This window comes from Carya illinoinensis, chromosome 11 (assembly GCF_018687715.1).
Source record: "Carya illinoinensis cultivar Pawnee chromosome 11, C.illinoinensisPawnee_v1, whole genome shotgun sequence".
NCBI lineage: Eukaryota > Viridiplantae > Streptophyta > Magnoliopsida > Fagales > Juglandaceae > Carya > Carya illinoinensis.
In genome coordinates, this window is record NC_056762.1 from 9,162,049 (window position 1) to 9,177,126 (window position 15,078).

Below are 15,078 nucleotides of genomic sequence, written 5' to 3' on the forward strand. Positions count from 1 at the left end.
GCGTGAGAACATGTGTCATAGTGGGTCTTAACGTAACAAGTAAGGCCGGGTACATGAGCAATTATTTAAAAATAAGTTTGACGAAGGAATTATTATTATTATTATTATTGTTTGTAAACGAATAAGGAATTATTTTGATTGATAGATATTATCATGATAGGAATCCTTCGGATCAGTTTTCTAAATATTTTTACCGCTTACGTGGACGAGTTTGAAAAAGGCCAAACAAGGGAATAAATATATTCCTTAGATTTTAAGGAATATTTGATTTGCCAAAAAAAAATATAATAATAATAATGATAGTATCTTCATTTTCATCTCTCATATGTATTTAATTTTTTTATTTATTTAATAGTTAAAGAATTGATTATTAACGTATATATTGATATTTTTTTATTTTTTAAAAATATTCAAAATAAAAAGTAAAAAATAATAAAAATATAATTTACACGCCAAGTGAACAAATTAAAGGAAAAAACAAAAGTGAGATTTGAATAATAAGTATTAGATTCAAATGCTGGACAGCTATAGAAGAGGAAACAAGAAAGCAAAATAAAAGAAGGGTGAACGGCAGCAAACCTGTTGTTAATATTCTAATTCATTTAACTTTCTCTCTAAGAAAGAAAATTCTAAATATATAGTGCAAAGAATTCAAAGGTGGGGACATTAATCTCTTTTTATAATTTGAATTTGGGTCAACTCTATGTTTGGTAGGAAAATATATATACACACACGTAAAAGGAGTGTTATAGTTATAAAGAGATCTTGTGAAAATAAATTTATAAATTAATATAAAAATTAAATTATAAAATAAATATCAGTAATAGAACTTTAATGACGGCAGCAATTCCCTATATATGGTCTCCCCAGAGCATCTTGTGTTACAAAATTCTAAAACCATGGCTTCCCCCTTTAGCTTTTCTTCCCAAAAGTTTACAGTATATATATTCTCTATCCTTTAAGTATTCTCTCCCATGGATTCACAAAACCAATAAAGAAATAATAATAATAAAGCAAAGTTACCATCAATTACCAACTAAAAAAACCGTGTTCCCATTTTTCAGACCTTTTGATTTTGTTCATCAAGAACCCAAAATTCAAAAGCTCAAACGCAGAGAAAGAAAGAAAGAAAAAATCAGTCCTAGAATCAAAGATGGAGGCACGAGAAAAGTATCTGTCTTTAGCCCCAAGCTAAACAAGTCCAGAGTCAAAAAACACATAGCCGGCGTTAGGGTCAATATGGGCGGCTAACCTGCCTCTCTTCTTTCTTGTGGTTTCCATTCTCTCTCTCTCTCTCTCTCTGTCTATTTTCCTTCCCTCTTGTGGTCGCTCAGCTTCTCCGATCCCCAAGAATCCTATGTTTCCTGTTTTGTTCTTGTCTATATGCAGAAGCTGCCTTTAAACGACATTCCGACATGTTCCACCTTCGCATATGCTGAAATACCCACGAACTCTTGTCTCTGTTCTTTGTTTTGTGTTTTGTTTTCTGGGAATCTAATAGCCGATCATTCACTGTAAATTTCACAAATAATAAGACGAAGAAAAGGAGGAAGAAGAAGAAGGTTTACTAGAACAAACATGTCAGATGAGGAAACTGATTCATGGTCTGCTGCGTTAATCATTTTCTTAATCTTGATCTCAGGTAATAATTCAGATTTTTCCTTTTTTAGCTTTGATTCTGTCTCAGCTTATCCGTTTGACAATTCATAAATTATTTACTTGTTTAAAGATGCATGGATATATGGCTTTGATCATTTGGTTTTACTTCAAGTTCTTTACCCTGAATTCATGAGCTTTTATGTCATAAAAAACTCTCAAGTACCATATTAACCTTAGCTTCAAAGAATGTTCACGGGTATCTCCATTCTTTAATTTCAGTGAATATTTTTTATTGAATTTACGTTCCCCAAGGTTGATTCTTGTAACTATTACCCGAACAGAAAACGTTTGGGTTCGCGTTGTTCGAGGATGATTATGTTTCTCAAATATGTTGGAATCAAATTATTTAATTTACAGGTGTACTGCTTGTTTCTGGAGATTCTCTGAGCACTGACAGAGATGTTCTTCTCCAACTAAAATCATTTCTTGAAGACAACAATAAGGTAAACCGAGGACGATACTCGGAGTGGAACAATGGGAGCTCAGATACTTCAGCCTCCCCATGCAATTGGGCGGGAATAACATGCAGTCATAGTAACGGCACAGAGGCAAGGGTAACGGGCATCAACATCTCCGACAGCTCCATTGCCGGCGAGATATTCGGGAACTTTTCATCGCTAACCGAGCTCACCCACCTCGACCTCTCCAGAAACACTCTTGGCGGAGTGATCCACAGCGACTTGAGTCGGTGCCAGAACCTCGTTCATCTCAATTTGTCCCACAACATCCTCAGCGGAGAGCTCATGAACCTGACCGGATTGAGCAACTTGGAGAAGCTTGATTTGTCCGTCAACAGGTTTAGCGGGGAGGTACGGATGAGCATACCGGTAAGTTGCGACAACTTGATTGTGATGAATATATCGGCGAATAATTTCACCGGCACAATCAATGGAAGCTTCTTCGATGGATGCTCGAAGTTGCAGTACTTGGATTTGAGCTCGAACAAGTTAACTGGGGAGTTATGGAATGGTTTTGCGAGGCTGCTGGACTTCTCTGTCTCAGAAAACCAACTCAGCGGGCATGTATTGTCGTCCATGTTCATTGATAACTGCAGCCTGCATTTTTTAGACCTGTCGGAAAATGGTTTTGTCGGGGAGTTTCCAAGGGAAATATCAAAGTGTCGAAATTTGGTTATCTTGAATCTGTCGGACAACAATTTCACAGGGCAGATACCGGCCGAGCTGGGATCCATTTTGAGTCTTGAAGCATTGTACTTGGGATCCAACAAATTTTCCCGAAAGATCCCCGATTCGCTTCTGAATTTGACTAAATTGGCCTTCTTGGATTTGAGCAAGAACAATTTCCGGGATAATATACAGGAAAATTTGGGAAAATTTATACAGGTTAAATTTCTTCTGCTGCATGGGAATTCATTCACCGGCGGGATAAATTCGTCTGGAATTCTGAAGCTACCTAATATTTTAAGATTAGACCTGAGCCATAACAACTTTTTAAGTCCTCTTCCAGTTGAAATTACTCGTGTGTCAAGTTTGAATTTCTTGATCCTTGCTTACAACCAGTTTTCGGGTGCCATTCCACCGGAATTCGGAAACTTGTCAAATCTACAAGCCCTCGACCTTTCTTTTAACAATCTAACTGGATCAATTCCTCCCACTCTTGGAAAGCTGAGCTCACTCTTATGGTTGATGCTAGCTAACAATTCACTAACAGGTGAAATTCCGCCTGAGTTGGGAAATTGCACAAGCTTGTTATGGTTAAATCTTGCCAACAACCAGCTTTCCGGGAAAATACCGCTGGAATTGACGAAAATCGGTAGCAACCCCACGCCTACTTTCGAATCGAATAAACGGGAAAGTGAACGGATTATTGCAGGATCAGGAGAGTGTTTGGCAATGAAAAGGTGGATTCCAGCAGACTACCCTCCTTTCAGTTTTGTGTATGCCCTACTCACAAGGAAGAATTGCAGAAGCATATGGGATAGGTTACTTCAAGGAAATGGCCTTTTCCAGATATGTGCACCCGGTTCATCAGTCCAGACCTTACAAATCTCCGGTTATGTTCAACTAAGTGGGAATCGTCTTTCAGGTGAGATCCCAGAGGATATAGGCAAGATGCGGAATTTCAGTATGTTGCATCTGGGCATCAATGAGCTCTATGGAAAACTACCTCCTCAGATTGGACAGATGCCTCTTGTAGTCTTGAACGTCTCCAGGAACAAGCTTTCTGGTGAAATTCCTACGGAAATCAGTGACATTACATGCCTGCAAAAATTGGATTTGTCTTTCAATAATTTCTCTGGCACTTTCCCGGCGAGCTTGGGCAAGTTAACTAACCTGAACAAGTTCAACATCTCCTACAATCCATTTATCTCTGGCACAATTCCATCAACTGGGCAATTAGCAACTTTGGAGAAGGAGTCCTATCTCGGTGACCCCCTCTTGCAACTTCCAGATTTTATGAAAAATCATACAGCCATGTCTCCTGAGAGAAAGGATGGGAGGCCCAAGAGGCCTACAAAGTTGGCAAATTTGGGGTTCCTAACTCTGATACTGGCTTTCCTAATATTTGGGGCATCGTCACTCATAGTCTGCTCATTGGTGAAAAGCCCATCAGAATCACCAGGGTATCTTTTAGAGGAAATAAAATACAGGCATGATTTTGCATCAAGTTCTAGCTGTTCATCACCTTGGTTGTCGGACACCGTTAAGGTCATCCGCCTAGACAAAACCGCTTTCACACATGCCGACATTTTAAAAGCTACTGGAAACTTTTCGGAGAAGAGGATTATTGGGAAGGGGGGATTTGGCACAGTTTATCGAGGTTTATTGCCTGACGGGAGAGAAGTTGCAGTAAAGAAGCTTCAAAGAGAAGGAAAAGAGGGTGAAAGGGAATTCCGAGCTGAAATGGAGGTTCTGAGTGGGAATGGCTTTGGTTGGCCACATCCAAACCTCGTGACACTTTATGGGTGGTGTCTGGATGGCTCACAGAAAATTCTGGTTTATGAGTACATGGAAGGTGGAAGCTTGGAGGATCTTGTAACAGACAGAATGAAGCTGACATGGAGGAGGAGAGTTGAAGTGGCCATTGATGTAGCTCGAGCACTAGTGTTTCTACACCACGAGTGTTTCCCTTCCATCGTGCACAGGGATGTGAAGGCCAGTAATGTCCTGCTTGACAAGGATGGGAAAGCAAGAGTCACGGACTTTGGTCTAGCTAGGTTTGTTGATGCTGGGGATAGCCATGTGAGCACGGTGGTAGCTGGGACAATTGGCTATGTTGCACCAGAATATGGGCAGACATGGCATGCCACTACCAAAGGTGATGTGTACAGTTTTGGGGTGCTGTCAATGGAGCTGGCTACTGGGAGGAGGGCTGTGGATGGAGGGGAAGAGAGTCTAGTCGAATGGGCAAGACGGGTGATGGGAATTGGGCAACATGGGTTAAGTAGATCAGTGATTCCAGTTGTGCTTTTGGGGTCCGGGTTGGCGGAGGGAGCGGAAGAGATGTGTGAGCTACTTCAGATTGGAGTGAAGTGCACGGCTGAGTCACCACAGGCTAGACCAAACATGAAGGAGGTACTGGCTATGTTGATCAAGATATCCAGTACTAGGGATGAATTCAATTCTGGCCCCTATCCTCCCTCCTTGTCATTTGTGGCCTAAAAAATCCAGGTTTTTTTAGAGCAAGTTTTCACAATTCTAGGATGTTTACACAGTCTACATACATATAATACACATTTTTTTTCTTTACTTCTTCAAAATTCTTTTTGTACACAGATATTGATCATTCATTCTGTTGAAGAATCACAATTTGGTTCTGCAATCTGAGCTCAGTTTTTGTCTATTTCCCAGAAAATTCTTGGGTTAGCTAATCCCAGATCAAAAAATCATCCACTTTGAAAATAAATAAAATAGAATTGGAACAGGAAAAAGAAGTTTTAAAAGAATGTGAGTTGGAACTTTTAAAAGAAGTTTTGTAGGGACCAAACTTTCTTGTTTCCTTTTTGTTTGGGAGAAAAGAAAAGAAAAAAGAACTAATATTTGTTCCCCAGAAAGTAAAAGGTGTTTTCGATCTCACTAGAGTCTCTACGGAAACCAAAACCAAGCACTCTACGCCACCAAAGTGGAAAGCATAGCCAATATGAAAGAATACACTCACAAAAATTGACATTGGGAAGAAACCCACAACTTGACTAAATGGGCCGTTCAACTAATATTTTGGGCCTAGTGGCAGTGCAAACCATCTTATGTATTTTCCTAAAGGTATACATCTTGGTGCTGTCCCATGATTTTGACTAATCAGATTTATCAACTTTATCAGTAATGTAATTTTTTATTTTCCATCTTTATTTTCTTTTTAATTTTTTATTGGACTATTGATGTTGTTTTGGCAACTGGAAAATATTGTGTTCACATTAATATAAGTGAAATATTGAAAGATATGAAAATATTATAAATTTAATAGTAGTTAGAAAAATATTTAATATGAATAAAGGAAGAATAAATAAATAAATATATATATTTAAATGATATAGATAAATAATAATAAGTCGATGTATGGTGTATTGTAAAAATCATCAACTAAAATAGAAAAATTGAGTTTTGATGATATATTTTAAAGAACAAAATACAAAAACTATTAGAAGTGTTCTTATTAAAAAAATTATAAAATCAAAAAGAGAAAGGACTAAATTCAGAAATTTATTTTGGTAATTAATTACCAAAAAATTCAAACAAGGAAAACATGTGAAATGTGGAAAGAATGGGCAACTAAACTTTCGAATAATTTATTTTCAATAAAATGACCACAAGACCCCTACATAGTCATTCCAAATGACCAAATTCTCCTCAGAAGCAACCAATATTATTACTATTACCCTACTCTCACTCGAGTCCTATCCTGATTTCAGTCGCTATGTTTCTCTTTCAAGTTCTCCAATCAATGAATTTTTTCTATCCGTTTTAGCTCAAGACCCTGCGCCAAACTTGAGCATAAATGTTTGCATTTTTCGTTTCTAACATAGAAATGTTTGATTTACACATAAATCTTGTACGATAAAAAGCTTACGATTAGATTACATTAAACAACATCAACATATAAACTAGGTGTGCTACCCGTATGGTGCAGGGTAGGGGGACCCTTCCCCACACCCCGCCCCACACTAGGTGGGAGATGTAAGAGTTTTATTTAAACTCTATGTCCCGCACACCCATCTTAATAGAATTTGAAATAGTTCAAATCTATCAAATTAAAGATGAGTGATAACGAGATAAAAAAAATTCTAAGAGATAAGATTAAAACTCTATCTCTAATTATAGTCAGATACAAACTCTTAGATTTCTTGATGGTCAGAAATCTATAAATAATACTGAGAGATTAAAGGGTTCTCACCGACAACATTAGAGTGTCTTTTGCCATCGTGAGACACTTGTGAGACGAAGTTGCTAGAGTGATCATTCTCTCATAGCCAGATTTAATTTTTCATCAAACTGATGGAGAAAGGTACGCATTTATTTATTACTGTTTATTATTGTAGATCATATGAAATCGAAGATCCATTTATTGATGTTCATGTAAAAAATATTTAACATATGGTATCAGAGCCAGGTTATAGATTTTTTATGATCTCAATATAATATTACACATGTTGTATATTATTTTAATATTTCTTTCAGATAAATATATATATTGCTCTACCGATATTATGCATCAACGCCACACATGCATAAAATTATATTTTTTTTTTATTCTGTGTAATATTATCACAGTGATATTCATAATCTCTATATGAAATATATAGATAGTTGTATATGTGAATTTCTGTATATGAAATTGTTCCAATTTTAGAAACTCGAATCTGTTCTATGATTAAACCGAATGATATTGTTTTCGGGTTTATTAAAAAAATAAATAAATAAATAAAATAAAATAAAATAAAAAAAGATATAGAACACTGGGTCTAGTTTTACCACTAAATGTGTGGTGGCCGTGGCTCTCACCGGCTGCGGGAGGTCAAGCGCCAGGAGGAGGTTGAGCTCCTCCTTGTCAGCGTTTCTGTAACGGCGGCAGAGGGCTCCAAAGCCCACTGTCGAGGTGGTTCCATGTTTAAAAAAAAAAAAATGGAGAGGGTGGACCTCGGCGGCGGTTGGGGCTACCTTGCCGTTCTCTTCCTCGCCAGCGAAGACCACCATGAGTTGCTGTGACCCTTGAAGTGCCGCGTGCTTGTTAAGGGAAGATCGGTTGAAGTGCTGCGTGCTTGTTGAAGTGCGGCGCTGGTTCTTTCCTGAGGAAGAAGAACAAGATTTATTGATAGGTTTTCATTTAGTGTGTAATGGGTTTGGGCTTGGGCTGTGGGCCTTGCCCAATCCAATTTGTTTTAATTTGTTTAGAAATCATTAGCAGATGGGTAAAATAATTGGACCCTAAGTTCTGGCCCGACGAAAGTGAATGTTTATGAGGGCTGTGCAATGGGTTATGGCCCAGACCCAACAGGAGTCTGATCAGTGAACTTATCCGAGTCTCAGCCCTGCTGAACCGGTCCGGTTCAGACTCGGACCAGACCGGTCAGATTAAAAAAAAAAAAAAAAGAGTCCGAATTTTATTTATTTATATATACATGTTATTATTGTTATTTACATGTATGAAATTTTATTATTGATAAATTTATATGCATGTTATTATTGTTAAATACATGTATTAAATTTTATTAAATGTCATGTGCATATTATTATTACATACATAAAATACATGTATGAATTGGCTCTTATTATCATGCTATATATAATTATTTATCCAATATGGACAAATGATTTTCATTAAAATTAAAGAAAAACTTGGTTGCCCAAAGGTACAAGATTTTCTTCAATTTTGGTGAACAATCATTAAATTTCATAGTAAGGTGGATATGATAAAGTGAACAATTTTGTGTGTCAAGATCTACTCCCAAAGGAGGGTTTTGATGACACTACTAGTTCATCCATCAAAAGAAAAGTTTGAGGGAACAATTTGTATGTCAGAGTTTACTCCCAAAGGAGAATTTTGATGATACACTTAGTTCATCCACAGAATTTAATATTGGTGAGAATATTTTGTGTATTAAGATCTACTCCCAAAAGAGGATTTTGATGACACTACTAGCTCATCCATAATTATTTAAATTCTGATTATTTTTTATAAGTGTCTAACTCAAAGCATTATGTGACGAATATTTTCTTACAGTAAATGTACCGACATCATTACATTCACAAACTTCATTAGTTCCTGTTTTGAATGGCTCTAATTTTTCTGAGTAGGTTGAGCGAGTCAGATTCACCTTAGGGGTCCTTGACCTGGACTCATCCCTTACAAGTCCAAAACCCCCACCCCTCACTAAAGAGAGTAATAAGGATGAGAAAGAGTCATTCAAACAGTGGGAGAGATCAAACAGGCTGAGTTTAATGTTCATGAAAATGACCATATCTGAAAATATTAAAAATTCACTCCCTAGTGTTGATGATGCCCAAAGTTTTTTGAAAAATACTGAGGAGCGATTTAAGTCTGCAGATAAGTCCTTAGCAGGAACACTGATGGATAGACTTACCACCATGAAATATGATGGAGCCAAAGGAATGCAAGAGCATATCCTTGAAATGACAAATATTGCCGCCAGATTACAAACCCTGGGAATGAAAGTAGAGGAGTCCTTTATTGTTCAGTTTTTTTTGAACTCATTGCCACCTCAGTATGGTCCATTCCAGATGCATTATAATTCCATTAAGGATAAATGGAATGTGAATGAGCTGGCAAGTACGGTAATTCAGGAGGAAGTAAAACTGAAACAACAAGGGCATTACTCTGCTAATTTTGTGACCAAAGAAACTGGAAAGAAAAAGCACCATTATAGTAAAATGAAACGAATTAGACCACCAAGAGGAAAGGAGCCTGGAAATGTTAATCAGGTTCAACATAGTAGTACCAAATGCTACTGGTGTGGAAAAAATGGACACATGAAATCTAAGTATCCAAAACGTAAGGCTTGGTTTGAAAAGAAGGGTAAGCCTCTTGCCCTTGTATGTTTTGAATCAAACCTTGTAAATATTTCTACTAATTCTTGGTGGTTAGATTCAGGTGCTAATGTTCATGTTTCTATAACCATGCAGGGATACCTTACAAGCCAAACACCAAACCCCAGTGAGCGATTCATTTTTATGGGAAATGAGAATAAGGCTGAAGTTTTGGCCATAGAGACTTTTCGTTTAGTTTTGAGTACTGGTCATTGTTTAGACCTTCATAACACAGTTTTTGTGCCTTCTGTGAGGCGTAATTTAATTTCTCTTTCTAGACTGGACTCTGATGGTTATTCCTTTTCATTTCACAACGGTAGTTTCAATTTGTTCAGAGACTCTTTATCTATTGGTTATGGGTTTCTTTCCAATGGTCTTTATCGACTTTGTCTCGATAATACATTTATTCATAATACCTATATTCATAACCATGAAATGTGTATTGGAATTAAAAGAAACATGATGAATGAACATTCTTATGACTTGTGGCATAAGAGATTGGGGCACATCTCCAAAGAAAGGTTAGAGAGATTAGTAAAAGAAGGGATACTTCCGCATTTAGATTTTACTAATCTTGAAGTATGCGTGGATTGCATTAAAAGAAAGCAAACCAAACATACTGAGAAAGGTGCCACAAGAAGTAAAGAGCTTTTTTAAATAATTCACACAGATATATATGGACCATTATCTAATGAATGTTTTGGTGGAGAAAAGTATTTTATCACCTTTATAGATGATTTTTCACGGTTTGGATATATCTATCTGCTACATGAGAAATCTCAAGCTGTTTCAATACTTGAGGTATTTCTCATGGAGGTGGAAAGGCAGTTAGATAGAAAGGTGAAAATCATCAGATCGGATCGAGGTGGAAAATACTATGGAAAGTATGACGAATTGGGTCGTAACCCTGGCCCATTCACCAAACTTCTTAAACAACGTGGCATTGTTGCACAGTACACGATGCCAGGGACGCCACAGCAGAACGGTGTTGCTGAAAGGCGTAATCGGACTTTATTGGATATGGTCAGAAGTATGGTAAGTAATTCTACTTTACCCAAATCATTGTAGGGTGAAGCCATTAAGACGGCAACTTATATCTTAAATCGGGTTCCTAGTAAGTCAGTTCCAAAAACTCCTTTCGAGCTATTGACTGGTAGGACACCAAGTTGAAGACACATGCATGTTTGGGGTTGCCCAGCAGAAGCAAGACTTTACAACCCACATGAAAAGAAATTGGATCCTAGAACAGTAAGTGGGTACTTTATTGGCTACCCAGAGAGATTCAAAGGGTATAGGTTTTACTGTCCTAATCACAGTCCGAGAATAGTGGAAACAGGAAATGCCAAATTCATTGAACTTGGCGAAATCAGTGGAAAAATAGAACCTAGAGATGTGATCATTGAGGAAGTACGAGTAGATGTTCCCATACCTACATCCTCAGAAAAGATAATAGTTCCTCTAATTGATCATCACAATGATACATTGGAACAAGAAAATGATCACCCATCTCAAAATGATAATATCACTGATGAACCAAGTTCGGAGTTACCAGAACAGATAGTCTTACGCAGATCTCAGAGAGTTCGGAGACCTGCTATTTCAACAGACTATGTGGTATATGTCCAAGAATCTGAATTTGACATTGGGACAAGTGAAGATCCACTAACATTTTCACAAGCTATAGAGAGATGTGATTCTAGTAAATGGATCGATGCCATGAAAGAAGAGTTGAAATCCATGGATCAAAATCAAGTTTGGGATCTCGTTGAGTTGCCTAAAGGGTGTAAAAGAGTCAGGTGTAAATGGGTCTTTAAGACCAAACGCGACTCTAAAGGCAACGTCGAACAACATAAAGCCAGACTTGTTGCTAAGGGCTTCACCCAAAAAGAAGGCATTGATTACAAAGAGACCTCTTCTCCAGTATCTAAAAAGGACTCTTTCAGAATCATTATGGCATTGGTGGCTCATTTTGATTTAGAGTTACACCAGATGGATGTGAAAACAGCTTTTATAAATGGAAGTTTGGATGAAGTGGTCTACATGGAGCAGCCAAAGGGCTACTCAGAAAAGGGCAAAGATCACCTAGTATGTAGGCTTAAGAAATCAATATACAGGCTTAAGCAAGCTTCTCGACAATGGTATTTAAAGTTCAATGATACCATTACTGCCTTTGGATTTAAAGAAAATATCGTTGATCGATGTATATACCTAAAGGTCAGTGGGAGCAAGTTTATATTTTTGATCCTGTATGTTGATGATATCTTGTTGGCTAGTAGTGATCTTGGCTTACTTTATGAAACCAAGGGTTTTCTATCTAAGAACTTTGAAATGAAAGATATGGGTGAGGCATCCTTTGTGATCGGAATTGAAATCCTCCGGGATCGAAAACAAGGACTATTGGGATTGTCTCAGAAAAATGACATAAAAAGAGTTCTTGAGAGATTTGGCATGAAAAGTTGCTCATCACTTGATACTCCGATATCAAAAGGTGATAAGTTTAGCCTATCACAATGTCCTAAAACTGAGTGGGAGCATAAAGAGATGGCAAAAATCCCCTATGCTTCGGTTGTGGGGAGCTTGATATATGCACAGATTTGCACGAGGCCAAACATTAGTTTTGCAGTTGGCATGCTTGGGCGTTACCAGAGTAACCCAGGGATGTCTCATTGGAAAGCAGCAAAGAGGGTATTGCGATATCTGCAAGGAACTAAGGATTACCAACTTACCTTTAGGAGAACTGACAACTTAGAGATAACTGGATACTCAGACTCTGATTTTGCCGGTTGTTCTGATAGTAGGAAATCTACTTCTGGATATGTTTTCCTACTAGCCGATGGAGCGATCTCATGGAAAAGTATGAAGCAAACTATCACTGCTTCATCAACAATGGAGGCTGAGTTTGTGGCATGCTTTGAGGCCACAGTGCATGGTTTATGGTTGAGGAACTTTATCTTAGGGTTTGGAGTTGTTGACTCTATAGAAAGGCCGCTGAGAATTTATTGTGATAATTCCTCTGTAGTTTTTTTCTCCAAAAATGATAGGTATTCTAAAGGTGCTAAACACATGGAGCTCAAATACCTAAGTGTCAAGGAGGAAGTACAGAAATAGACAGTATCCATAAAATATATTAGTATTACGCTTATGATAGCAGACCTATTAACAAAGGGTCTAGTAGCGAAGCAATTTAAAGAGCATGTTGACAAAATGGGTCTTATGATGTAAACATGTTATTGAGCTCGTAGATGTTTTATTTTATTTTGGACACTTAATGATATCTATTATGGTTGTTTTGTTTCTGTTTTCTTGTTTTTCCATCTCTTTATACATTGAATGGTTTGGAAGAATGATGACAAGATAATGTCTGCAACAGACATGAATTGGAACCCAAGGCATTACGATATTAGCCTTAATTATCCCAATTAAGGATCATGTAAAATTGGTTGTTGGTGTTGTGGTACATGGAAGGGAATATGTTGATTATATAACAAATGACTGCCATGACTCGCATCAGTAGTTGATTTAATATTGATATTATAGAACTCATGTAACGTACTTTGAGCTATGAAAGTTTCAAGAAATGAATTTGCGCAGTATGGTTAATTTCCTGTAATAAACCCATGAATGGAAAATATTATTTTATGGGCGTATGGGCCAAGTGGGAGAATGTAAGAGTTTTATTTAAACTCTATGTCCCACACACCCATCTTAATAGAATTTGAAATAGCTCAAATCTATCAGATTAAAGATGAGTGATAACGGGATAAGAAAAATCCTAAGAGATAAGATTAAAACTTTATCTCTAATTATAGTCAGATACAAACTCTTAGATTTCTTGATGGTCAGAAATCTATAAATAGCACTGAGGGATTAAAGGGTTCTCACCTACAACATTAGAGTGCCTTTTGCCATCGTGAGACACTTGTGAGGCGAAGTTGCTAGAGTGATCCTTCTCTCATAGCCAGATTTCATTCTTCATTAAACTGATGGAGAAAGGTATGCATTTATTTATTACTGTTTATTATTGTAGATCATATGAAATCGAAGATCCGTTTATTAATGTTCATGTTAAAAATATTTAACAGGGGATGGCTTTTTAACCCTCACGGGGGCGGGGTCAAAAAGCCATCTACTCCACCCCCGCTTAGGCCAACTCATTGAGTTTAAAAAAAATAATTTTAACAAAAAAATTTAAATTCATTAGAGTTATATTCTGAATTGTCTTTGCATCTTAGGCTAAACTTTATATAGAAGGTTAAGGTAATACAATAGTCATACTTAAGGTCAAGGTCAACTCTACTAAGTCCCACATTGCTTAAATATGGCCTAGGAGGTTATCCAATAACTTGAATATAATTTTAAATCTTTAATAAATATATATATAAAAAAATATACAATATATTTACAATATATATACACAATATATATATAATATAAAAAATATTTTTTTATATACGTGAAGCAGAGCGGGCAGTGAGGTGGGCCTCACTGGAGTCATCCCACCCGTGACCAAGGTGAGGCAAACGAGAGCAGGGCAATGGGGTACGAGCTCCTGCTGCCCACTCCTGGTGTAAAATTTCTTGTGTAAGATTTATATCATATAGACCTAACAGTACTTCTATTTTTAATCACACATCTACTAGTTTTTTCCAGATTATTTAAGACTATTTGATATGGGAAATTCTTAGTTCGATCTTAATAAATTTGAACATCAATATGTAATGAAGAATGTAAAGGTGGTGCATAATTGTTCAAAAAAAGTCCGAAAATTCCAAATAGAAAGAATTCATTAAGATTTTGAAAAAAAAAAAAAAAAATCTTCTAACTTATTCAATCCTCATAAATAGCACATGAGCTTTAGATCGTTCCATCTATATTTTTTTAAAATTTCTTTACTCATTATCTTTACATCACACACCTACTAAGGAAAAAGATAAAAAATAAAAGCAGGTGTATGATATAAAGATGATGAATAAAATTTTTATTTTTTTTACAGTGTCGATGCACTTTTAAGTAAATGTTTGAGATTGCAAGAGATACAACTAATTGTTGGGAATAGACTAGGAATGTAATCGGTCTAATCCGGTCACAGATCAAAAATTTTGTTTCACCCTTTTTATTGGACTAGACCATTAGCTATCGGTTCGGTCAATTTGATTTGGTGCCATAAACATTTTTTTCCTCTTTTCTTTTTTTTGGAAGATAAATTAATATAAAAAATTAATTAATTAAATTAGTGAAAATAAAATTAAATGAACTCTTTAATACGGATTATGTAACAGACTCATTAAGAAAATAACTAATTATAATTATATATATGGTGTTAATAGTTACTAACTTAGTAACTATGGAGGGAAATGATAAAATTGGAAACTAGTGAAACATGAAGATAATAATACAATCTCTAAAGAGCACTCTT

General features: G+C 36.5%; 1 protein-coding gene across 1 annotated transcript; it reads left to right on the forward strand.

The window, feature by feature from the left end:
• The first annotated feature begins 891 nt into the window (after positions 1-891).
• LOC122281779 (probable LRR receptor-like serine/threonine-protein kinase At1g74360) lies at positions 892-5,452 on the forward strand. The gene is made up of 2 exons (XM_043093548.1): positions 892-1,642; positions 2,017-5,452. The coding sequence occupies exons 1-2, from the start codon at positions 1,579-1,581 to the stop codon at positions 5,280-5,282; spliced, it is 3,330 nt and encodes a 1,109-aa protein (XP_042949482.1). The 5' UTR covers positions 892-1,578; the 3' UTR covers positions 5,283-5,452.
• The last annotated feature ends 9,626 nt before the right edge of the window (positions 5,453-15,078 follow it).